Below are 26,231 nucleotides of genomic sequence, written 5' to 3' on the forward strand. Positions count from 1 at the left end.
TGAAATACTGAGATATGCCAGGTATTGCTGTGATGAAATAGACTCCAAGGCTAAGAAACTAAAGGAGAAACTGATGGTGGTACAGATGCAGGCAGCAGGGAAGGGGGGACAGCAGCAACAGCAACCAGGAACAGGTACTGGGGGAAGGAAACAGTACAGTCAGAATAAGGGCAATGAGGAGAACTCCACCTTTAGACCTAGGATAGATATAGCGGCCTTAAAGAAAACGACAAGGTGCCACCAGTGTAACGAGGTGGGGCATTGGAAACGCGAGTGTCCCTATAATGTTGAGATAGGAGAACAGGAGGTAGAGGAGGAAGAGACCCAGAGTGCGCCTACAAGAGGGGTAACGCAGTACCAGGGAAAGGTGCTCAAAGGGGGGGGGCCTCCTCCCCGAGCCCAGTTCCCGCAGGCACCCAGGGTAGCGACTATGGGTAAGACATATAGGCAGATGCCCCTGTTTGTCGGGGGAGAGGAATGCTATTATGTGGACCCACTAACTGGACAGAGAGTGGAAAGAGATGACTGCACCCTCGGGGCAGCTTTAGAGGTGGACCAGAGGGGACCCTATGTTGAGGCCGAAGTGGCAGGGTTCCCCACGACATTTTTAGTGGACACAGGAGCCACTCGATCCACGATCAGATCAGCCGCAGTTCCAGGCCTGCCCATGTCTGGAGAGACCATACAAGTAGTGGGGGTCGCTAACAGGAGAATGACCAGCCCACTGACCGAGCACGTGCAGGTGAAAATAGGGAAGTACAGTGATGAGCACCAGTTTGTGGTTTGCGATTCTAGTCCTGTATGTCTGCTAGGAAGAGACCTTTTGTGCAAACTAAATTGCACCATATACTGCACACCACAGGGAGTGGAGGTATTGACTAATGACGATGATGCTGACTTTAAAGTCGCAAATTCCAGAATATGTGTGGAGCTGTATCCCACTCTGACAGTAGACGAGCTCCCCTGGGATCTGAGAGAGACAGTGTCCCCAGAAGTGTGGGATTTCACTGGGGAAGAGATTGGGTTGGTGAAAGGAGTAGACCCAGTGAAAATTGTAGTGAAACCTCATGCTGAGTTTCCAAGAACACCTCAGTATAAATTGACTCCAGAAACGATTGCAGGCATAAAACCCGTGATCGAGTCCATGATTAAGCAGGGAATACTAAAGGAAATCGTGGGTAGCCCATGTAACTCCCCGATTATGGGTTTGCAGAAACCGAATGGGAAATTCCGGATAGTGCAGGACCTCAGAAAGATTAATAACATAGTCGTCTCGTGTTGTCCAGTGGTACCGAATCCATCAGTGATACTGTTTCAGATACCGTTCCAAGCAGAATGGTTTACTGTAATTGATCTTTGCCAGGCTTTCTTTTCGATCCCTTTGGACGAAGATAGCCATTTTCTTTTCGCATTTAAGCTGGAAGGTCGCGTCCTAACGTGGTGTCGTATTCCTCAGGGGTATACAGAGAGCCCATCGATCTTTAACCAGCTTCTGAAGAAAAATCTTGAAAGTCTAGTGCTGCCCCAGAGGTCAGTTCTGGTCCAGTACATAGACGACCTTCTTGTGGCGTCAGAAACAGAGGAAGCTTGCAGAGAGGACTCTATTGCTTTGTTAAATCACCTAGCCGAGAATGGGCACAAGGTGTCCCCGGGAAAATTGCAGTACTGCCTGACAGAGGTGCAGTACTTGGGACACAGAATTGAGAAAGGTAAACGGAAAGTGTCACCAGACAGGATAGAGGCCATCATGAAGATGAATGCGCCTAAAACACAGAGAGAAGTCAGGATGTTTCTAGGGATGGTGGGATATTGCCGACAGTGGATTGCAAACTTTTCACTGAAAGCAAAACCCTTGCAAAAACTGACGCACAAGGAGGTGAGTGATCCGGTACCATGGGACAAAGACTGTTTGATGGCGTTCCTACAGCTGAGAGAGGACTTGTGTCGTGCTCCGGCTCTGGGAATGCCAGATTACGATAAACCATTCTTGCTCTATTGTTGTGAGAGAGAGGGTTGCGCGCTGTCTGTGTTAGTCCAAATTCATGGGAATGCCCGTAGACCAGTCGCTTATTTCTCGGCTACTTTAGACCCAGTAGCCGCAGCGTTGCCCGGATGTCTCAAATCCGTTGCCGCAACAGGTGTCAGCATTGAGAGGTGTGAAAACATAGTCATGGGGCATCCGTTAGAGGTGCATGTGCCCCACTCTGTTGAATTATTGATGACCAGGACCAAAACACAGCATCTGACGAACAGCAGGCTCACGCGCTATGAGCAAGTTATACTTGCTGCAGAGAACGTGACCCTCAGGAGATGCTCTGTTTTAAATCCTGCTACCTTGATGCCACTTCCAAACGATATTGAGGATGATGATGAATGTACAGACCATGACTGCCTCGATGTGACTGAACTATGCACCAAACCAAGACCCAACATCGTAGATGAGCCACTGACTGACCCAGACGAAATTTTCTTTGTCGATGGCTCATGTGTAAGAGACGAAGTTGGGCAGTTGAGAGCAGCCTACGCTGTTTGTACAATTACTGGAGTTGTGGAAGCTGGATGCCTGGAAGGAGTACACTCCGCTCAGGTGGCCGAGATTATTGCCCTGACGCGTGCCTGCCTGGCAAGCAATCAAATCCGAGTCACCATATACACTGACAGTCAATATGGTTACGGGGTAGTTCATGATTACGGGCAGTTGTGGTCTCAAAGAGGTTTCATGACCTCTTCAGGCTCTCCCATACGCAATGGAGAGTTTGTGCGCCTGTTGTTAGAGGCGTTGCAATGTCCAGCAGGTATCGCAGTTGTGAAGTGCACCGCACATACCAGAAATATGGACTTCGTGTCACAGGGCAATAGGTATGCCGACGAAGTCGCGCGGTATTGCGCGGAAACAGGGTACTCTTTCACAGAGGTGGAAGTGGGTGGAATAAATGTAAGGACTGAATTAGCCATGATATTAGAAACTGTTGATACTTGGGACGAACTGAAAGACATGCAAGAAAATGCTCCTGATTGTGAAAAAGAAACATGGCAAAAGGCAGGATGTGTGGTGGGAGAGGCCCATTTTTGGGTCTCAGCAGATGGCAGAGCAGTGTTGCCCAATGAGATGGTGAGCCCAATGGCCAGACACATACATGGTCCTGTCCACTTAGGAAGAGATGCTATGCTGAGAGTGTTTAGACAGACCTGGTACAACCCTAAGTTCAGAGTAGCAGCCGAAGCAGTGTGCCAGCGTTGTGTGACGTGTCAGCAGTTGAATGTAGGGAAAAAGACACCAGTTGCACTGAGCCACATAGGGAGGTCTGGAGGTCCATTCAATCGAATGCAGATAGATTTTATTGAAATGCCAAGGTGCAACCGCCTCCGCTATGTCCTGGTGGTTGTTTGCGTATTCTCCAGATGGGTTGAGGCATACCCTACACGTAGGTGCGATACCCTCACAGTAGCCAAGTTTCTGCTTAGGGAGCTTATTCCGCGCTTCGGGGTGCCGGCCTCTTTGGAATCAGATAGGGGAACGCATTTCAACAGCGAGCTTGTGAAAATGATTTGTGCGGCTCTGAACATAGATCAGAAATTACATTGCAGTTACCGACCAGAAGCCTCAGGAATTGTGGAGCAGATAAATGGCACCATCAAGGCCAGAATTGCAAAAGTGTGTTCATCAACATCCTTGAGTTGGCCTGACGCTTTGCCATTGGTCCTTATGAGCCTCCGTAGTACCCCAGATAGAAGAACGGGGCTGTCACCACATGAGGTGTTGATGGGGAGAGCAATGAGGTTGCCTTCTGTACCAACTACTGCATTGTTGAACATCACAGATGATATGATCCTGGACTATTGTAAGGGGCTGTCTGACGCCATTCATTCTGTGTCCCTTCAGGTGCAGGCTGCCGAGGTTCCATCGTGCCAGGACCCGTGTCATGACCTGTTTCCTGGGGACTGGGTCCTGGTGAAAAAACACGTGAGAAGAAGCTGCCTGGATGTTCGTTGGCGTGGGCCTTTCCAGATCATCCTGATCACGAACACGGCTGTGAAGGTGGGAGGCCTGCCAAATTGGATCCACGCGTCACATACGCGGAGGGTTCCAGCACCTCTGGAAGAAACAGCTCCTCTCTCGGATAGACGTCCAACTGAGGACCGAGAAGCCATAGAGGGGGCTAGCCAAGCTGTAGAGGTGCCAGCGGAAGCAGGGAACGAGTCTGACCAAGCTGAGGACGGTCAGTACAACAGCGAAACAGACGACGCTACTGAAGGAGAAAGTAGCTGGGAGTACGAGTCAGACACTGACAGGTCTGACAGAGAGCATGAACAAACCAGAAGAAGAAGGAGTAGAAGGGTACGTGGAGAAGCTGATTGGCCGCAAAGAAGGAGCTCTAGTCTGAGGTCAACTCCAGAGAGAACCCTTCCTCCGATATCAGAGGACTCAGACCCGGAAGAAGGTGCTCAGGGCGCTGAAGCACCGGACTTGAGGAGGTCAAGAAGAGTGCGTGTGCCTAACAGAAGATACTCCACCCCTGAGTGGACATATCTGGCGACAAATGTCTTTGAAACCGGAGACAGGGAGGATTCGAGCGGTGGTGGTGTCCAGTTCTGAGCCCATCGTCACAGTGGAGATACGACTGTTAGTACCCGGAGTCGAACAAGAAGGGTCACTGACATTCATGCTTCCCCGACCTCCCCGCCTCAGCAAGTTAAAGCACATGTTTCTCACAGAATTGCAATTCCCCGATTTTGGTACAAGGATAACCGACCATGAAGAGCACAATCTTCGTTTGGAAATATTGAACTTTGCTGTCGAAGCTGCAGGCGACCGCCTGATAGTAGATGCTTAAAAGACTTTGTAAATAAGCGTGAAGAAAAGAAGATTACCTAGCGCCCAGGAAGCAGAGAATCTTAGGGACTTTCCCTGAGTTGATGGAGAAGGGCTAGGGTTGTCTATATTGAACTGTTAAAGGACTTTTGCGAAGAAGGTTGTCAGCTTCCAGTTGTGTGGTTCTAAAGGCAAGAAGAGCAAAAGAGACTGTAAAGGAACGAAAAGAAAAGAACTTTGTGTTGAGTTACAAGAGAGCCATACTGTCTGACGAAATGGAAGCCGGCACCCAGAACCGCAGAGCTAAATGTATAATAGGCACACTAATAGTAGGAGTGATAATATTAATAGCTTTAGTGGTAACTGTTTCCTATGTAGAGGGACGTGATGAGGAGGCAAAGGTAACCGATGTGAAATCTGTAGAGACGCTTACCCCCACCGTTGCTGGGGAGAAAAGGGAAAACACTCGAGAAAAAGCGTTATTAGCTGCAGAAGCCCGCAGGTTACATGTAGATGAGTCCCAAGGTGACTTTAGGTCAAATGCTTATGCTAAACTTCTATATGAATACGTGGATGCCATGGAGGTTAAGGACTGCTATGTTTGCATGCAGTTGCCGGCGTCTGTAGATGAAGGCATTCGATATCATCACCTCCCGCTGACATATGGCATTACATGTAGCTTGTTGCTTAGTATATTTTATGGGAGAGATAGTTTTGAATACTATTTCTCCAATTATGATGCAGTGTTACCAGAAGTCCCAAATTATAAACAAATGAATAAATGGGACTACTGGAAAAGTGAAGACAGGTTGGCAAAGTTTTTCATTCCTTGGATTACCTTAGATACTTCACATGCCCGTAGAAATAATCTGACATGCAAGGTGTCAGAAGTCGAGAAGAAGTTCATAGGGCAGGTGGATGATCGAAATAGGAGACAAAAGATTTTGAAAAAATCAGGACAATGGAAAACAGATTGGACCGAAGAAGAGAAGGCACACAAGAGAAAGGGTAGTAGTGGTCCAATAGCTTTGGATAAAACGCAGAGAGGAAAGTTATGTCTTCACAGAGCCAAAACGTATTATGAAAATGTATACGTAGGAGAAGTTAGCTGTGAACATGCTTTCAATTTAGAGTATTATACTAAGGATTTCCTGAAGGGAATGCAAGTAATTCCAAATGTATATTTTGTATGTGGAAGAAATGCCTACGTGAGACTACCTGACAACTGGTATGGCTCATGTTACTTGGCAATTATCTTCCCCAAAATATATCATGCCCAAGACTTAGAGATCATCGAGGGCAAGACATCATCGAGAGGAAGGAGAGATGTAGGAGGTGTAGAAATGGTTGGAGATGTCTTTGGAGCTGTGTTCCCTATTTTGGGATTAATCCTTAATGATGTAAAAATTAGACGACTAGCAACAGTCGTAGACAGGTTGTCTGCCAGCACTGCCCAGTCCTTAATGCTGGTAGAAGGAGAGATGCAATCGATAAGGGCTATGGTTCTCCAGAACCGTCTTGCATTAGACGTCCTATTAGCAAAGGAGGGCGGAGTCTGTAAGGCTTTGAAGGTCCAAGAATGTTGTACTTACATTCCAGACAATTCGAAGCCCCTTGAGAAAGTTATTAGGAACATAACTAATATTCACAAGGAGATCGAAGACCTGAGTAGAGAAAATGTCTGGGAAAAGGTGGGCCACGGGATGAGTGAAGCTGGAGGTTGGCTCACCACCTTAGGCAAAAGCTTTGTGTGGAATATACTTAAGCCTATCATCATAATATTGATCTGTGGGATCGTGTTGTGGGGATTGGTGAGGGTATTTAAATGGTACAGAGCAAGAAGGTCAGAGAGAGCCCAGAGAGAACAGCTGCAGAGATTGGCTGCCATACAAGATAGTCAGTACAGGAGTCTGAGGGCTCTGGAGACGCAGAAACGAGTTATGCTAGCAATCACTGCAGTTTAAATGTTAATGATGACCCCGAGAGGTCATCAAAGGGGGGAACTGAGAGAGCGCAAACTGACCTAAATGTAGAAATACACCACACTTATACGTAGTAAGCACAAGTCATGAAGAGAAATGCCATGAGTGCTGATAGTACCTACATCTATATTCTGAAATGTGTAGTTAATGTAGAGATTTAAGTAGAAGTGGAACTAACGCAGAAATATGTGAAACTATATGATTTTTATTAGACGTGATTATTCCTGAATCCATGTCGTGTAGCTGCTAAAATGTAAGATGGCATACGGTTAAACGTAGAACGTGGTAGGCCTCAGGGCCAGAGCTAGAAGGGAGGGGGAAGGTGGTTCATTTCACGACATGGATTGCACTAATGTTTAGTAATAACGTTAATGGGCCATGATTTATAGATATGTTTACCGAATCATAGAATAAGAGTACTAACATGCTATTAATTAAAGAAGAAATTGAATGCTATAATCATTATGAGAAATGCTGTAGGCCTGAAATGCTTTAACATTGATTTACACATACTGGTCTGGGCTGAGGAATGTTGCAAACTTAGTTGGAAGTCTATGAGAATTGGGGTTTTGGCTGCCGATGTCTGTCTGCAAGAGAAAGGGGAGATCCAATTATAATTGAATGAATAGAGGGTTGTTCAAGAGACAGCCCAGACATGGAGGAGGGTTCCGGAATGTTTTAAGGGGTATCAGCGGGCCGGAGAAGAGTCTGAGAAGCAAGGTCAACTCTAACCACGAAGCCTCATCATGGAAAAAGCCAGAAGCTACACCACGTGAGGGGCGTCTCACGAGGGGCGTCCCAAATGTTGTTATGTTTTTGCATTAGGGACAGCACCCCTGGGTGGAGTTAGAGCAGATGCCTGAGGACCCTTTAGAGAGCGGATGGGTAGGCAGAGAGGGGTCATGACTGGAGAACTATAGGTTTTCACCAAGAGCTTGAGAGTGGGTGACTTCCCTTGGGGGTCATTCACTGCTGACACCTTTTGATAGGTTGAGACCTGGTTAAGTAGGGATACCATCTAGAGCAGGGTAGGGACAGCCTAACCTGTGTGTTTTCCTCCCAAAGTAAATGACGGAGAGATCTCAGTATGTGTCCATGCTGATAGCTTTATTATTCTTGGAACTCGTCCTTGTAGTTTCCGTTGCTCGCCTAAGGGCTTTCAGAGAGCACATGTATGTAGTTGGGCCCGTGTATCTTGTAAATCTCATCCTGAGATGCTTGTACCTGCAGCTTATCTTGACTTTATAATAAATCTTTGAAAGCTAGAAGTTGTTTGTGATCTTTTGAAGCGGAGTCCTTTATTGGGTGAAATGACTTGGTAAGAGATGCACTTTCTTTCCTCAATGACAGGCAACAAAGGTTCAGTCGACCAGATCGGGGTTTTAGATCAATAGTGATAAGGTATCGATCAAAATCTCGCCCTTCCAATCCCATATAAACCCTCAATGAAAATGGGAATAACGTATGGAAATCATTATTAGTGCACAGATTTCAACATTTTATTCTATGGTTAAAGTTCTTTTTGTACTAAAACTTTTCTCTAGGCATGACCTGTAGTATTTGTCCCCAGTAATGCGTCATGTGGTTATATTGTATGCAGAATTGCCGGATACCTCTTAACACCCATTTGTCAGAAACTCTGGTTTCGTAAAACGCATGGTCACCCATCAACTGAGCCACCACCAACTCTTGGTTTCCTACCACCTCAAAGTTTCCTTTCCCAGTGGAGGCTCCTCCGCCAAGGCAGAGGAGCATCGCCCCACTGCTTTTAGCAGTGCAAAGACGGAAAAATAAAATGATAACACGATTTTGTTAGCATTTTATTTTTCTCCCTGAAGCAGGTTTTAGGGCGGTGGTTGGCTGTCAGAGCAGCCATCAGGCGGAGGAAATATGTGCAGTTAAGGGCACATGATGGCCAAACCGTCATGCGCACTTAGCATGTTCCACACCAGGCTGCAATGCACAGCCTGGTGGGCAATATGTACAGGCTCCCACTGCCTGTCTGAGCGCCGAACCCCGGTGCTCAGACCAATCACAGAGAGCCTGTTTGTGCTTCCTGTTCCACCGGACCAAGAACGAGAGACGACGGTGGAGGAGTGTGCAGCGTTCGAAGGTAAGTACTAGCAGCGTTGGAAGTCCTAAGTGCTATTTATGCTTCTTTAAACCCCCCCTCACCTCCCCTGCCTCCCACCCTCATTCAGTACCAGCCGCGACTGCTTTTCCTCACAATCCCTACGCACCAAACTTAGTTTTCCACAGTTCGGGGCTATGGAATGGCCTCAGCCTGAGGCTTGGTATTTATTTTCCCTTTTTAAAAGGAGATAGGTCCAATGGGGGGAATTAGCTAACTACCCCATGATTCCCTTACCTAACCGTGGTCTAATCAAGATTTACCTATTTTCTATCTTAAATTGTAGTGAGACAAATTGCATTTTGAGATCACTGTGGTCTCTGAAGCTTTGTTATGTTCGTAATGTGCTAAATTTAGTATGGACAATATAGGTCTACTTTAGTGTTCCTGTGTGATGTTTAAAAACAAAAAAAATTAAATTAAATTAGAAATAATCATTTCTCCCATGAGGTACTCTTATTTCCCTCTTCTTTCCACCAAACACTATCCTCTATAAAAAACAAGTACACTTCAGTACCCTGAGGATTTGCAGCACCCAAGATTACGATAGTAGTTTCTCTTTACCTATGTGATTGTCTACACACATAACTAGATTCTAAATATATCCAAACTAAATTGAGGGCTGACTGCCCAAGATTCGTAGGAGACAGTACGTTCTCACCACTCCCAAAGTTCATGTTTGAAAAATGTTATCCCAGTAAGATTATAGTCACTATACATTTGCTTGGATAGGCCCTTTAATTTTACTGGCATGAATTTCGAAGTGTCCATTTAATCTTTCCTCGCCACTGACCCCCTAATTCTCACATGGCTGGACAGGATCTTATTGGTGTTTGCAACATGTACTCAAGCAATTCTTCAATACATTCTTGCCAGCCGCCTTAAGAAACGCACATAACACAACACTTAAGGAAAGACATCAATTATGCAGCCTAGTGTATTTTCCCTGAGGTTCAAAACAACAATTAACTTTGTCAGAATAAAATGAAACACAAACCCACTAGAATTGGTATCTTTGAAACGTAACTTGTGTGTAAATGGCATTATGCTTTCATTTTCTAGGTATTCACAATAAAACGCTGCAACAAATCATGTTAAAATCTTTTGAAATGCCAGCCTTTTTTTTTCCATTTCCCTACAATATCTCCAAGCACTAAGATTTTTAGTGGTATACTGAAACTGCAGCTTCTTCAAGGAGTCCAGTGCTTAAAAATGGAATATTCATTTCCCTATAATTCATGGCATTGAGCATACTCCATAAGCAGAACATTTAAATTTCTTCTGAAACACACAGAAAATGTCCTGTTCTATAATTTTAACACCATTTGTTTTCCCTACTAAACCTATAAAAGCAATCAGGGAGCCTTAGCTAAACAGGAAGGGGTCCTATAGGTACCCCTTTCCCTATGTGAATGGTTGTAAAAAAGATTTTTAAGACCAGGCAGTGGTCCCACTGGTTACTCTTAAAAAATGAAAAGAAAACGTTTCATATTTTTTACTCCAACTGATACTGTTTTCCTTTAAGGAAAACAGTCTGCATTTTTTTTTAAAACGTTGCTTTATTTAGAAGCAGTCACAGACACAGTGAAGGGTGTTTCACACATGTGTACACAGAACCTGGCTCCATCTTGATGGAGTAAGCTGGCCAGAGTTCACATGTAAAGAATGAACAATAATGGTGATGAGGTGGCATGTGATGCTACAAGTGATTACTTTTGGTTTTTACCAGAAAGGGTGTAGTGCAATATACGGCTTTCCATCTGTCACAAATTCATCCACTAAGCCCACATTTGGCAAGAATTGAGATGAGGATGGTGTTGTTGTTGTCAAAGCCAGCAGAAAGGTCAAATAATACCTTGATAGGTGTCAACACGCTAAGATAAGTAACAACATAAACTTTCAAACTGGAGCACACAGAGTGAGTTCTCACAGTTATCAAACTTTAATAATATCTGTATCAGATGATACGGGTTTCAACAAAACAGTCCAATTCTTGAAGTAAAATCCTTCGGGATATCGAGACTGCTTTTTCTAAAATAAACCCGAAGTACTACATTTCCCAAGAAACTCAGGAAACATCACGTGACATTAATACGCAAGCGGGACGCATTTGCCCGCTCGCGTTATCAGGAAGTAAATAGATCAGTTCACCGGCCCTCCGACACCTCCCCGATTGACTCGGACGGACGCCGGGAGAATCGCCGGTCAGGTAGGAGCCTACAATACTGTTTTAGATGCTGTCCCGCAGATTGTTGGGACGCAGGCCCGACAGGCGGTTCCGCTTGCGTGGGGTCCGCCGCATCTTTAGAGTTGTGGAGTATGTGGTTGGTCAGTCGGAGTGAAGGCATTGATGCTTGGGTTGTTGGCGCGAAGAGCCGACAGAACGGTACCGCTTACGTGGGGTCCGCCACATCTTTGGAGTCATGGAGTGTGTGGTTAATCAGTCTAAACAGAGGCATTAGCGCTTAAAGTGAGCCAATTGAACTACCATGAGAGACCAGGCAATGTGATGGCAGGCAATGAAAATACAGCATAACTGGTGCTCCCCCATTAGTGATGAATTTCAAACAATGCGAGGGCAATGCGAATAAGCATAAATGGGGCTCCCATAGTAGCGGTGAGCTTAAGACCATGAATTTAAAACCATGATTGTATGGCACATTAACAAAGATACTAGTTTAAATACATAACAGGAATGGTTCGCTATGATACGAATCTTTTACACCATCTCCCTTAAGACAACAGAGAACCTATTTACTGTGAGCTCGGACACATATCCAGTCAGTGTGAATGTCAAGTATGTAGTCAGCAGTTGCTGACATTGTCGTATGTTTCCTTCTCACCTCAGAGCGGTGCTTCAGCTACCTGAGCCAGAGCCAGGTGAGGTGGAGCCTTCCTCTCCCATACAAATTGGTGAGTGAGAGTATAGCTATTAGAACTAGCTGGCCATGCTGTAACATAACATACAGCGCGAAGGCGTAACTAGCTAGTCACCTACTATGTATACACCGGATTCATCTCAGTAAATTTGGAAAATCTAGAGTGTATCAACCATATGTTTTGTCTTTCTCTACAACTGTCTACATGTATCCTGTCTGTTTTGTACTACCAGCTGGGAGAATGATGTTCATATTTACCCAGGTGATAACTTTTCATTATGAGTTTCACATTTTTGTATGATAAGCAGTAGCGTCGCCGGTCCTGAAGAATGCAGTAGATACCTGATGGATCTGTAAAGTCTGCTGAAACATGTTGACCAGATAAGAATTTACTAGTAGCTAGTAGTTAAAACTACTAGACTCGCACTACTTTTTTATTGATTTAGAAGCAGTGAGGTGCTTATTAAAGTTTCTTGCCTCCTGTCTATCTAATTTTAACAACACCATTTTTTTGTTTATTATCACATTTTGTTTCACATGCACTGCTCAACAGTAGTCTCCTGTTGCCCCAACTATCTGTTTTTACATCACTGGGTTACATTTTAGTCTACCTATAAAACAGCTGTCGTAGACTACCTTCCTTCGTGGTATGGAGGAACCCATATGATGACAAGGATGGCACAGGTCGAATACTGATGGGTATTTTCTACAAACCTGAATGAAGTACCCCTGGTAACCAAGTCTGTCAGTTGTAGAGTAAGCCAATCCTTTAGCAAACCCAACTTATTTGTGAACACATCTGGAAAATCACTGCAGACATCATTACCTCCCACTGAAGGATCAACAAGAAGCACTTGTTCGGGACAATTGAGGTCCAACTTGATTCCCAACTCCCTTTGATGCCTCCAACCTAGTAGGTAATATATATGTTACCCACAGTGTTCCTGTCTTTAAATCCAATTTCCATGGTTGTCATGCCCAAAAGTGGTAAGGGTCACCATTGTACCCATCCAGTTTGATATATGGTGTTTGTAAACTTCTATTTGAGTCAGGGAATTACTTGGCAGAAATGTTCACATCCACCAAAGTGTAAGGGGAGCGAGCAGGAGTCTGCCAAGACCTCAACCGCTCAACAGCTCAAAAAGTTAAAAAAGTTCCACAGGGACAAAACAGGCTATGCAACAGGGAGAGTGTATACGTTTGCAATGACTTTTGATGCACTTCACAGCAGACAAACCATGGACCAAATGTTGGATAAAATTGGACCTCCATCCAGCATAGGCAGCTCCAAAGTAAGTACAGGGGACAAGGGTTAGTTCAACTTCTGGCCAAAATTGAATTTTTCGGGGGAAATGTGCCTCTTTCAGATGACAACCAGGAGAAGAGGCAGCGGGGCTTGAACATAGGGAGTCAAAGGGAACAAGGAGGTGCCGGAAAGGGAAAAGGTGACAGAGGTGCAAAGAAACAATATGTTCAACTCAAAAAGATGAATTGGTAATAAATCTGACATCAAAACAACTAAATGAAAAGCATAAAAGTTTAACATTTTGTCCAAATCCAAGAATGGACCTGGTCACTGCAATGGTTGAACGGAATAAATTGTTTATAAAATTGAAACTAAAGAAATATTTTGCTATGAAAGCGCACATTAAAAGCAAATCAAGTGCACCCTAAGTGCTATTAATTCTAACACAGGTGCTGTAAATGCTAACAAGTGCAGTTGTTACTCCGATGAAAGATCTCTCCAGTCTGGAAATGGAATTGACTGAACCACAGTGAATGAGGAACCAGGAAGAGACCTCAGACTTGGAATACTGCGCTGCAGTAGGCACTGAAACAAATACATCATTCACAAGTGGCTGCAAAGTAAAATCGAGATTTTGCCTACAACTTCCACCAGGGATCAAGGTGGGTCTTTTTCAAGAACTGAAGCATAAAGGGACATATGCTCAAAAAAAGTGCAGCTATCCTTAGAGAAATAGGACTACAGAAGATTGGTGGGCTCTAAAAGCCTTGCACAATGACAAGAATATTGTTGTTAAAGCATCAGATAAAGGAGGTAATATAGGGATTATGGATAAAGCCAAATATTATGAGGAGGTGAGAAGACAACTAAATAACCCAAATCACTATGGCAGGTTAGAGTGTGATCCTATGAAGGAGATTATGGCAGCTTTTCATGAAAAGCAGAGTTTGGCATGAACAACGACTTGTTGAAGATGAAGAACAAATGTACTTGAGAAAGCCCCATCCCATCCCATGATGCCAACAATGTAAGTGCAACCAAAAGTCCATAAAAGCATAGAGAAACCCCCAGGTCGCCCGATATACAGCTCTTGTGATTCACTGCTGGAAAACACTTGGAGGTTTGTGAATATCTTTTTATTCCCTTATGTGGCCAGCCCCCTGTCCTACATCACAGATTCAAAGGATTTTTTAAATCAAATACATGGCATACATAATGGCAACAATAGATGTGTCCTTGTATGCATCCATAGCACATGAGGATAGTTTAAAAGCTTGGAGGTACGTTTATTAGAACACACTGAAGTGGGATTCTGCTTAACAAACAACATTTTCCCGTTTGATGGAAAGCACTAAATCCAAAAGAAGGAAACAGCAATGGGCACATTGTTTGCCCCTACATATGTTAATTAGATCCTGGGACACAGGAAAGCAGAGATTGTGTGGACCGAGGGTAACAGCAAAATATTCATGAAGGTGGTCCTGTAGGTCCGTTTTATTAATGACTTCTTAATCTGGGAGTGAGGAAAAGAGCTGGAATAGGTTTTACAGCCATTAAATAACAATCCTCACAAACTACAATTCACGCTTGAAATAAGTGATAGCAAAATAAACTAGCTAGACATTGAAGCGTACATAGAAATTGATAGGGTATGCACATGAATACTCCGAAAACTAACCAGCTGTAATACGATTTTATTTGCAAACAGTGCACATCGTAAGGCATTAAAATGGAGTGTGCCTTATGGAGAATTTCTAAGGGCCAAAATGAACTTCTCTGAAATACATGAGTTTGAGATTCAAGGGCAAGAGGTGTTTCAAAGGTTTAGGAGACAAGGATATCCAGTCTCAGTGCTGAAAGATGCACTCAAAAGAGAGGGATTAAGGAACTGACGATTTGTTGGTTCCTAAAACATCAAAAAAGCAATGAAGGAAACAACAATGAGATATATTATGGATTTTAATCTTTTAGATGGAGAAATAAAAAGTTGTTGAAAATAACTGTAGCATTATAAAGAAGGATTAGGATCAAAGAGTGGATTTCTGATCATCCCAATATCACGTATAGAAAATCAGCTTCACTGGGGGATATCCTGGTTCAAAGCTATTTGTCTGAATGAAAGCTTGACACTAGTAACTGGCTAAAAACTTAAAATGTCAGGAGTCTAAGGATTGCCAATACGATCAGAATAAAACATCATTCAAGTCATCAGTTGGCAGGATCAGAAACATCATAGAACGGATATTTTATGGAACGGCATATGTGATCCATGTACTGGAATGCGGATTTGACAAGAGGTATGTTGGGAGTACCGTGAACAAGTTAAACCTCAACATACTCCAGCATCTGAGGGCAATCTCCAACAGGGATTATACCAATGTGATGGCTAAGCTCTTTTGGGAGGAGCATAATGGAGATAAAAGTATGCCTTGTTCTTATCGAATCCAGTACATACGTGACAAACCCAGAGGTGGAGATCGGGTATTGGCAATGAGGAGGTCTGGATCAAAATGGATCATACAATTGGGACTGAAATACCTTAGGGCCTAAATACTAATGCTGAGTTATATGTACATTTGTGATGTGTTCATTCACATTTTGATGCATTAAGTTCCTTAAGAGTGTTTCAATGTCCCATGAAGTTCAATCAGTAGAATATGCTAGAAGCTCCTTATCCGCTTTTAAGAACAAAACAATGTTTCTTCCTGAAAGCATGGTGCTACCACTCTGATGTCCGACAAGGATCTGCATGCCTGGTTTTTAATCACCACCTCATCATACTTCTTAATCCCCCCTGTGTCTTATATTTTACATTTTCTATTTTGGAAGAAATAGAGGAGGAAAGACTTTTGCAAAGGCACTTTAGAACTGCTGGGAAGAGTAGAGTAATATGAATGACAAACTTCAGCAGGTGTTTTAAGACTTTACTTTAAAATCCCTCTGACTAAGAGAGGTTATACCACCTTGAAACCGGAAGAAATTACCAAGAAGCACTTTAATTATTGGTACTTTAATAGGTTAGTGCGCTACCCATTAGAAACTTCTGAAACTCTCACAGAAAATGAAGGGAGTCTAAATTTACTTATTGGCACTGTATTTTAAAATGATCATGAAACCCTCAGAATACATGAGGGGGATCTTAATTGACCAATTTATGCAATTGCACCTTAACAATTCAGAATTTAGTGCACTTAAGAATGGTCAAGAGACCATATCATACCAATTTGAAAAGGAAAAATTACCAACTTTTACTTTCATTATTGGTACTGTATTAGCCTAATAAGTTACACTTTTGAACAATCATGAAACCCTTTGAGAAAATAGAGGGAATATCAATTCAGCACTTCACTCAATTGCACTGCACTTTCGAATGATCATGAAACCCTCAGAGGAAACAGAGTGGATCTCAATGCAGCACTTTATGCAGTTGCACCTTAGCAATCCTCAATTTAGTCACTCAAGAACGATCAGGAGACCACAGTATATTGAGAGATTTATAGATTGGGATTATAGTCGGAGATTACGATTTTTTACTGCAGTTGGAGGCAAAGGGAGTAGGTGTGATGAGAGAGGGGACAAAAGGCATTAGCACTTTCTTGAATAACAACTTTGGAAATTATTACACTGCACACTGGCACTTTTTTAAACAGCACCTTAGTAAACTAAAGCACTGCCCTTTAAAATAATCATAAAATGTAGGTGGGATCCAGCACCCAAAATGAGCAGCTGATCCTATACAAGTAAAAGATAAAGTTTAGGGCTATGCAATATCACGTTTTGTACCATCAGTAGTGTAAGAATGACTGTAGAAAGAATGAAGGATTAATGAGACTATATATTCTCCAAAGAGAACAGGAACAATTTATAGTGTAAAAGAAATAGAACATATGATCAAGGCACTTTTTGATAAGATTGCCCATATGAGCTCCTGCCTACTTAAGAATTAAATATTAATAGAGTGGCACCAAGATATGACTGAATTGGTAATGTAAGTGGGACCATCTAAAAGGCAAGGCTTTATGTAATTATGCATCCAATACAATACGTTATATGAGTTTTTTACTCCCAAGGGATTTACATTTCTTAGTTTAAAAGAAAGCTACAAAGTGTAACTAGAAAATTGCAGGGTTGATTGAAAGACAAAATTCCTTCTTATTTTTTCATCTATAAGCACTAGCATGAACTAGAAAATTTGCAGAATGTTGTTTTGCATATACATTGATCATTGTACTTCATGCATAAAGATATGCTGGATGCTGTAGAATGGGGAGAAGGTATGGTCACATTTGAAACTGTGGGGTTGTACAACACCATTTAAAGGTGACACTAGTTACAGAATTGTATGCAAATGATGTGAAAATGTAATGAAGGAGAGCTTGGATGGCTCCATGATAATGTACCAGTGTCAGTCAATGTAAATATATTTATTGGAAAACGCAGAACATGTATTGTATTGACAGGAAGTAGTGTTCATGGTCTAGTGTTTAAAAGAGGGTGGTGGTAAGGAGGGATGTTTCCCTTTACAAGGGCACTTAATAGTTCATAACTCTATGGCCCAGTTGAAGGCTCCAGCCGAAATGCGATTGATTAGCACAAATGCACTGTGGCTTAAAAATAATAGAAAGAATAAAAAGCTTGTTCAAGATATAACGGATTGTGCGTGCGGTCTCCTGCTTGAGCCTGAAACTGAATGTGGAGAGTTGTGGCTTGGTTGTTCAGGAATTGGTATCATATACATATATACATACATATATATATATATCTCTTCTTCCTGCGCAGCGGTTTCCAGCACTGGGCTCCGGGCGAGAGGCAGCAGGGACTGTTTCATATATATATATATATATATATATATATATATATATATATATATATATATATATATATATATATATATATAAAAATCTGTGTGTGTGTACACAAACATTAACTGCTATTGGACTATTAATGGCATATATTAAAACAAAGATCATGTTATGGCAAATTATAGCATAGTAGAGACCCTCAAATGTTTCTTCGATATCTTTTGTATTCATGTTTATCTTTACTACACAATCAAAGATCTTGAAGAGTCATATTTACATCATCTTTGCAAACAGGGTTATAATTTCAGAGACAATTACATTAGCGCTACATGCCCTCCAGACAACTCGGTTCTGCCCAGCTCGCCCTTGCCTCTGTCCCCAGGATTCACAAGACCCGACTGGAGGAAGGTCCTTCTCCTACCTCGCCACCAAGACCTGGAACATCCTGCCCCTTTACCCTAGGCAATCCGCGTCACTGACCCAATTCAAAAGGGACCGCAAGACCTGGCTTTTCAAATGATCCTATCCTCAGAGGGATCAGCAGCCCCCACCCCCTGTGCCTTGAGACCCCCATCGGGTGAGTAGCCGCGCTTCATAAGCCCCTGATTGATTGATTGATTGATTGATTGATCGATCGATCAACAACACTAGTGAAACATCTACTAAATGAAGTTTAACAACTCATCAAAAGTGCTCAATTGATGGGCAAATTGTAGAACAATACAAGAATGGTATTTCTTACAATATGTTTATATAGCATGTTCCAGAAATGTTACTATTTTTATGATTCATATGTGAAAAGTCAATGGAAAAAGAGTTTTGGAAAAATAAGGAATATATGCCAACGATGACAATTGAAGACAGACTCCCAAGTTGAAATACACAATTTGTATACTATAATGCACATTCAGATGTTTGTTTTATTTTGGGTCACTTTCAAATTATGGGATTTCAAATTCAGGATCTATATGTCTTTTATTTCAATTTAATAACATGTTAACTCAACTTATTAACAAATGTACACTAGTGGGCACATTGGTCCAAATAAGGCAATGCTTCAGACCCCAATAGATCCCATACCTTGCCCAATAAGCCCTTTGATAGGGCTGTTTAATATACTATTAGAAGAAAGTTTTTTTTTTTTAAAGACACAAAACATTTCCAAAAATAAAGGTATATATTAGACTTCGGATGTCTTGCTGTATATGTTATTCATAAGAGTCAAGGTCTAGCAATAACCAAACTAATACCACAACTTATAGAAATATATTTTTAAATATTTTTGGAGACACCGCTGTGAGATCGCTGGCCTCCTTTTCACAAAATTGCACTTTTCAAGTACTTCAACGACTGTTCTCTTCTGAGGTTCTGTCGCTGCAGCATGGTGTGGCACAGGGCTCCGCTTTGAGCCCTATGCTATTCAACCTTTATATGAGCCCCCAAGCAGAGGTCATTGAGCGTCACAGCTTTAACATGGTGTCGTACATCGATGAAATGCTTCTGATCATCACACTATCTCAGGATGGGGGAGTTTCGGCAGCCTGGTTTAGATCCTGCCTGGTTGAACTCACAGAGTAGATGGACCTGAGCTGCCTCAAGCTCAATGCCAGTAAAGCCGAGGTTCTAATTACTGGCAAGCAACCCTCTATCTGGTCTGCCATGTGGTGGCCAGATGCATTAAGTCCACTACAGGTTCCTAATCCGAAAGTGAAGAACCTAGGTATCTAGTTTGATGCAAAGCTAACATTTGATAGCCATTTGGCCAGACTGACTGGGAGTGCTTTGGCATCCTCAAAACACTGAAAAAGATCACAGGACTCCTCCCTGAAGCAGCTAGGAAAACAATAGTCCAGGCTTTGGTCATGTCCAGGCTGGACTATTGTAATGTAATATATCTTGCCGCGACACAAGGCAAGATGAAAAGACTTCAGAGGGTACAAAACGCGGCAGTGCGTTTATTTCTGAACCTCCTGAGGCATTCTCCCTCTGCCCCCACTCTTGTCAAGCTATAATGGTGCCTGTTGAGTAAAAGAATATCTTTTAAAGCCATGTGTCTGTGCCAAAACATCCTGAATGGTAAAGGAACTCGCTATTTACTTGTTTTGGTGAAGGCTTATCAGCCTTGTAGAAAGTTTAGATCTGCTGGAACCGCACTCACAGTGGTCGCTAGTGTGAAAAGAGCATGTATGGGTGTCTGCTCTTTTAGTTTCCTAGCCTCTAAAATGTGCAACACCCTGCCCCCATATCCGAGACACAAACGTTCAGAAGCAGCCTTCCGAAAAAAATTCAAGACATGGCTATTTAGGGTTTGGTATATAGTGGGCTGTTCCTTTTTCTTAGGCTCCTTATTTGAGTATGAAATTCTAGCGCAGGGACACTCCTGATGGAGTAACCATGCGCTTTATATATTTCCTATTATTATTCAACGCTGCAACATGGAATTAAAACATTGTTTTGTTTGCAATATTGAATCAGAGACATGAATATTTAATCATTTGTCTGCTTTTGTAATCATGTATATTAACCTTTACCCCAGAATTACTGGATAGTGCACACATTCCGGATAAGGGATTTGCTGTGTGTGCCAAACATCCTTTGGTGGGATCAACATTTTATAAAAGTAGCTGCTTAGTGCCAACAGCCTTGCTAATATTAAAGGACACAGGAGAAGTGTGGCTCAGGGGTTAGAGGCGGCAGACCCGGAAGCTGAGATCGGCCCTGGACCAGGGTTCAATTCCCCGCCCCGACGGGGGTTGGGCTCAATAATTCCACGGACTCGATAATTCTCACTCCGGTGCCTACTCGACTCACGGGTTCACACTCTGCGACTCTGGGCAATAGCTTGCTTAATCTCCACAACGGCCCCTCGCGGCGGGATGCCTGGCTTTCACCTTGTGGATACCCTGCCGGGGTATCTCACAGGGGAATACCAGGACGGGTTCCCTAAGCAAGCGCATAGATGCCTGCGATGTGGGTGATTTGCGCTATATAAATACATGTACATTTACATTTTACATTTACATTTACCATTGGATAATATAAATGGCTGTTAACTGCCACTAAATGAGATAATCACCTTTTAAACACATTATTTATGCTGCTGTATAAACTGGACTATATTTTTGCAACATAATGTAAACTACATATTATATTATCAAGGAGACACACTAAAGAAATAATAAACCTATCTTGAAATCCCTACATATGATAAAATAAATTAAAACACTTTATAGATTTGCCAGTTGTAAACACCAGGAACCACAGATCAGGTAGTTAAGGTTGGCAACTTTATGGGAGTTGTCCAAGCCTTCTTACTAAACAAAGAACATAACATAATTCATTCCAAAAACAAAAAGAGTTTTGGGCTCATCATTTATAGGTTACATTGAATAATATTAGTTGAACCTCCTCACCATAGAGGCTGAGGGATCTTTCTCTACTATTTTTTAACATAACAAAGAAGGTACTTAGTGCTAGACACAAAACTAAATCTGGGATTAAGACAGCCCAATACAGGCATTAGGAAGCTGGATTCAACAATGGTGCCAGCCCATTGAGTGGGGCCATATATATGTGGCTTTGAAGTTACATGTTCACTTCTGGGTAAGATGTAATTGAGAAAGATTTAGGCCCCGACTCTGGTGGTACATTAAATCTGTCAAAGAGTTAGGGGCAGCATGCATCTTTTCATTTTATTCCATGCACACCTTTGCAAAATGTAAGAACAGAGATGGTTCTTACAGACTTGCAACACTCGTCAAAATATATATCTTAAACACAAATACTCAAACTTCTGCAACATCAGAGACACCAAAATACCTCCCGCCTCTGCTTTAATGTACATTCAAAAACATTTTGTATTCACTAACACCATGCTCAGTTTGCACCGATATTTAAACATTTTTAAAGTTATTACATTATGAAGAATCACTCTGACTTGCTTTACAAAGTAGGAGCGAAAACAAAAGGCACAGCAGACACCCACTGGAAAGGTAATATAAAAAAGTCCTTGCCTGCCCTTCCAGCGCTGTCTCGATGAGTTCTGCCTTTCTTGCTAGGCACTGTTGGCCAAAATATGACTGCGCGCACTCCTCCAACCCCGAAAAAACAGTGCTGTAATAGGGGTCTCAAGCCCCATGATCCACAATGCAACAACCTTGCAGTTACTACCATTGCTGGGATGAACTACATCAGATAGATGCTCGATGGTCGAATGGCAGATGCACCAAAAGGGAAACGTGCATGGAATTTCCAACTGTACTCAAATTAAGTATGCCTCTGAAGCAGGTTTTTGCACCATAGAATAAAAAATGCTTCGGACAGGAAATTTGCACCGTTTTTAATTCTTGAATCTGTGAAAAAGCCCAAGTGATCTTCATCCACACCATTCACTTCAATTCAAAAACATTCAGACTACTCATCCTTACACACTGCAACTAAGAACACAATATCACCCATACACATCGAAACTGGAGGAGTATCAAGCAAGAAATACCTGGATTTTCCTCTTGAAGGATGCTTGAGGGGCTTATGCCACCATTTAGAAATGTCCCAGGAGAGTTCGAAATCCCTGTCACTGACAATATTAACACCAAAAAGTTCTGACTTTTTCTGTACCCCAGGACACTTTCTGTTTTTCAAGCTCAAGCCGAGAAAGCAGACAAAAGAAGCAGATTTCACTGAGCCTTGCCAAGTCTTGTCTTTTTTTCTTTCCTGAGCACTTACGCTCTCTTCCTCTCTCGCGCCAAGCATGGCAATCTTCCCGGGCTGCCTTGGCGCTGCTCCAGCCTGTGCCAGCCTGACTAAATCCTCCTTTCCCAAACGATATCCTTTGCGGATCAGTTATTATATTGAGAATAAAACGCCGATGACAGTCACCAAATCTTGGCAGAGAGGTGTCACTTTGCCTGCCAAATTTGCCTCACAGCTTTCCAAATATCCTACCTTTCTGAAATGCTTCTAAGAATTTGTAATAATGCCATCGCAGAGTACTAGCAGCCTTCCACTGTTCTGTGATAAGAAATCTGTTCTGTCAGGAAAATGCAGGCAGACACAACCTGCAGTAAACCAAACCAAGACTTTTTTAGAGAAAATGTGAGGGGGAGGGCCAAGACTGTTCGACAATTTAATGTCACAAAGTCAAGGTGCTGCTGCTCCAAATTTCGTAGGATGCTTCTGAAAATCAGAACAATGTTTTGAGATGATGAACAATACACGTGTTGATGACAACTGCAACTATACATGAAAGCTTTGTTTTTAATTTTTTAGAAACTTTGTCCAAAATAAATAGTATTGTATTTGCTTTGCAAATGTTTAAGACCGCAGTAAGGTAATGAAAGCAGGAGAGTGTTATAAGACGGGGAACTTCACCTACCTTTTTCAAAAGAGCAACATTTACAATAAATGCTTTAGCAGCCTTGAAATGAAACAAATTAAAGATTTTTTTGTACCTCAGGTAAAGTCTGCTATATTGATGAAGTTTTGACAATTTAAGGTCAACTATAATACTATATTAATTTATGGGATTTGTTGGTACAGTAATTAGTTTAAAGAGCAGAACTCAAACACACCTGTAGAGGTCAACAGTTGAGTAATATCAGGCCTTTCCGAAAACTCCTATGGTTTGAACATATTTAGAGTTTTTTATATGTAGGTCTTAAACTGGGAAAGTATTTATGGATCAGTAATATTACTTGAATGATGGACGGCTTCAATTTCTGCCAAATTACAAGTCTGGTGGTCCAAGGACCACCAGACCTGTGGTGGCTCCCTAATTAGGACTTGGGCGGTCATACCGTAATTGGACCACCAACTCTGCCAGGAAACCAAAGTTCCCTGGAGGTGGCACGGCAGGCGGCGCCGCCATGCATATTACAAGTTTCAGGACAGCCAGCGGTTTCATGGAGGTCTTGCCTCCAGGAAAAGGTTGGCGTGCTGGGGGTGCATGCAGGGGGCGGGGGCACAAGATGTGCTCCCCTGTGTGCAGGTGCCCAGGTTCCTGCAGGGCATGGACTTTCAAACCCATGCCGTGCAGGAAGCCGGCTGGGTAGGGCAGGGGAGCGATTTTATCCCACCCTCCTGCCCTATTTTTTGCATGGGGTCAATATCAGGTAGTAGCTGTGCAAGGTCTAAGGGGTAATTTTCATTGGAGGTGGTCGGGTTGTTGGGAACAGGTGCACCGGGTGGGAAAGCATGTACGTTTTGGTTGTCGCTTGAAGCAGGTGCTGGGTTTGTATACGGAATGTTTGCCATGTGGGGGCATTTTTTCCTGGGTAATAGTTGGTAGGTCTGTTTACAGTTACAGTTTATTGGTTGGGAAAGGTCATTCCGGGAGCACGCAGGAAGGGGAAGTAGCATAGGAAGGTTACATAGATGACTAGGTTAGGAAAGGTTAAGAAGTTGCAAGTTTTGGGGGTTTATAAATCGTTCGTAAAGGGGAAACTTCAGGAGAGGGGGTGGGGGTAAGGTAGGAGGAAAATATTTAGTGAGGCTTAGTTTTGTCCTGGCGTTTCCACACAACCTTGATGGAAGCCCCGGAATTGTTTTGAAAGGTAACTGTGTCCTCCACCCTCGATCCGGCACCCCGCCTCATTCATAGACCGGTACCGTTAACGTCACATTTTTCTTTCCTCAGAATGCCATTAGCCCCGCGGTTTCTCCTCAATAACCCAGAATGAGACAACCAGCAAGTAAACCGACATGTAGGTTTCTTCTCCTGCCACTGCCCGCGATTATTGCCATAGCAATGACTTAGCCAATAAATGTTTCATGCCATTCACGACGTACCATCGCCCGTGATTATTGACACTTCCATGAACTTAGCCACAGTAATTTTTCACGCCATTCACGACTTAGCCTTTTCATCACCGGAACGATCGGGTAATCGTGACTAGTATTTTCCGCCCTCACTTGCTATTGATCTTAATAGAGACCTGGAACTCCCCTTCACTCGCCGATTATCGACTCCACTCAGCTATGTGCATGGTTTTTCACTCGCCGCAATTCTCATGTCACTCATGTTTTTAAAATTGTTCCTTACATGCTGATACTTATATACAATTTCTGTTTTTCCTTCCCCCTTGCCTCCCATTTCCTTCATGTAAAGTAATGCGATAATAGGCATTGTGTTAATAATTGTTGAACAAAACAATAATGCTGATAATTCTTGTCCTGATGATGATGTCATAATTTAAAAAGGCATCGAAACGTCGTTGACAAAAAAACCCATATGCAATATGATGAATGCTATATTGTTTGACGCAATGGTATGGTTATGTTTAAGAGATTGAGTCTGTAGCACTGAACAATAGTATACAGACAGATTTTCGCTTTGCCTTTTTGACCATTTCTTTGTTGTTTTGTCTTAAATGTTGTGGGTCACGGCTGTGCCCACTTGTTATCTTGGTCTTAAAACTCTCTCTATGAACTTGATCATTTAAAATAAAATTCTTGTCCGGCTGGACAAAGAAACATACTACTTATTAGGTGTATGATTATTATTTTTTGTTATCCTGTCCACATATAGGTACCATTGTCTTTTGTAAATTGATACTGCCCAAGGTCCCTATGATATACCTTTTGGGTTCCCTTGTTCTTGTGAAAATATATTAGTTTTGTACGGCACAGGCCAAGGAATTTGTTTGTAAGATGCACCTGTCTTTAATAAAGCAGCTTTTTTCCCACTAACAAACTGGTCTATGGTCTGTGCTGCACCCCCTGTTGGCCCAAAGGTGTTGTCATTGTTAATGTCAAGCTGGATTTATACATTGCACACTATGCACACATCGCAAGCAGGCTCCATCGAGCTGCAGAATTTCTCAAGACACTGAACCAAGTAAGAAATAAAAAGCTAAATAGGTTAATTTTGAGCAATTACAAATGAGCTGTCTGCTTGCTGTCCAGTCTAGGCCTGCATTGCATTCCAGAACTTTTAAGTTGTTTGATAATAGTTGATGATTTAGGTCAGAAAATTGCTTTAAGATATTTGCAGTAACTTGCTATGTACTGCTCTACCACAGCACTTTAAACACAAATTGGGACTTTACTGGAAGTCGGATCTTTCTAACCAATGCTGGACTTCACATAAGCTCTGCTAATCAGGCTGGTGGTCGCTTGAACTGCTCATCAGAATGTTCTGTAGCCTCCTAATAGTGCTAGCTGGAAAACTAATAACTCAGAAATAAATATATATATCTTCCTACCACCTATTTTAAGCATTCAGGAGGTCGGAAAAGAAATGAGAGCTTTAAATTATTCAGGGCGTTTAAGTCACACGTTGATTTTTATGTGTAAATGTAAATGTATAGGCATTTATATAGCGCACTACTTACCCGTAGGGTCCCAAGGCGCTTCGACCGCTGCGAAACCCTTCCTGGCTT

At 42.5% G+C, this 26,231-nt stretch overlaps 2 protein-coding genes across 2 annotated transcripts in view; one reads left to right on the forward strand and one right to left on the reverse strand.

Moving 5' to 3' along the window:
• MSRA (methionine sulfoxide reductase A) overlaps nucleotides 1–26,231 on the reverse strand; it is a 1,022,917-nt gene that overhangs the window by 869,333 nt on the left and 127,353 nt on the right. The gene's annotated exons all lie outside the window — the stretch shown is intronic.
• On the forward strand, nucleotides 4,959–6,961 carry LOC147709425 (uncharacterized). Its single transcript, XM_086925479.1, has one exon. It carries the CDS (start codon nucleotides 5,089–5,091, stop codon nucleotides 6,775–6,777), a length of 1,689 nt encoding a protein of 562 aa, XP_086781605.1. The 5' UTR covers nucleotides 4,959–5,088; the 3' UTR covers nucleotides 6,778–6,961.

Source organism: Lissotriton vulgaris, chromosome 6 (assembly GCF_964263255.1).
Source record: "Lissotriton vulgaris chromosome 6, aLisVul1.2, whole genome shotgun sequence".
NCBI lineage: Eukaryota > Metazoa > Chordata > Amphibia > Caudata > Salamandridae > Lissotriton > Lissotriton vulgaris.

Bases quoted from the DNA above. Each gene is read 5' to 3' on its own strand.
- LOC147709425 (XM_086925479.1), top strand. From the start codon at position 5,089: ATGGAAGCCGGCACCCAGAACCGCAGAGCTAAATGTATAATAGGCACA.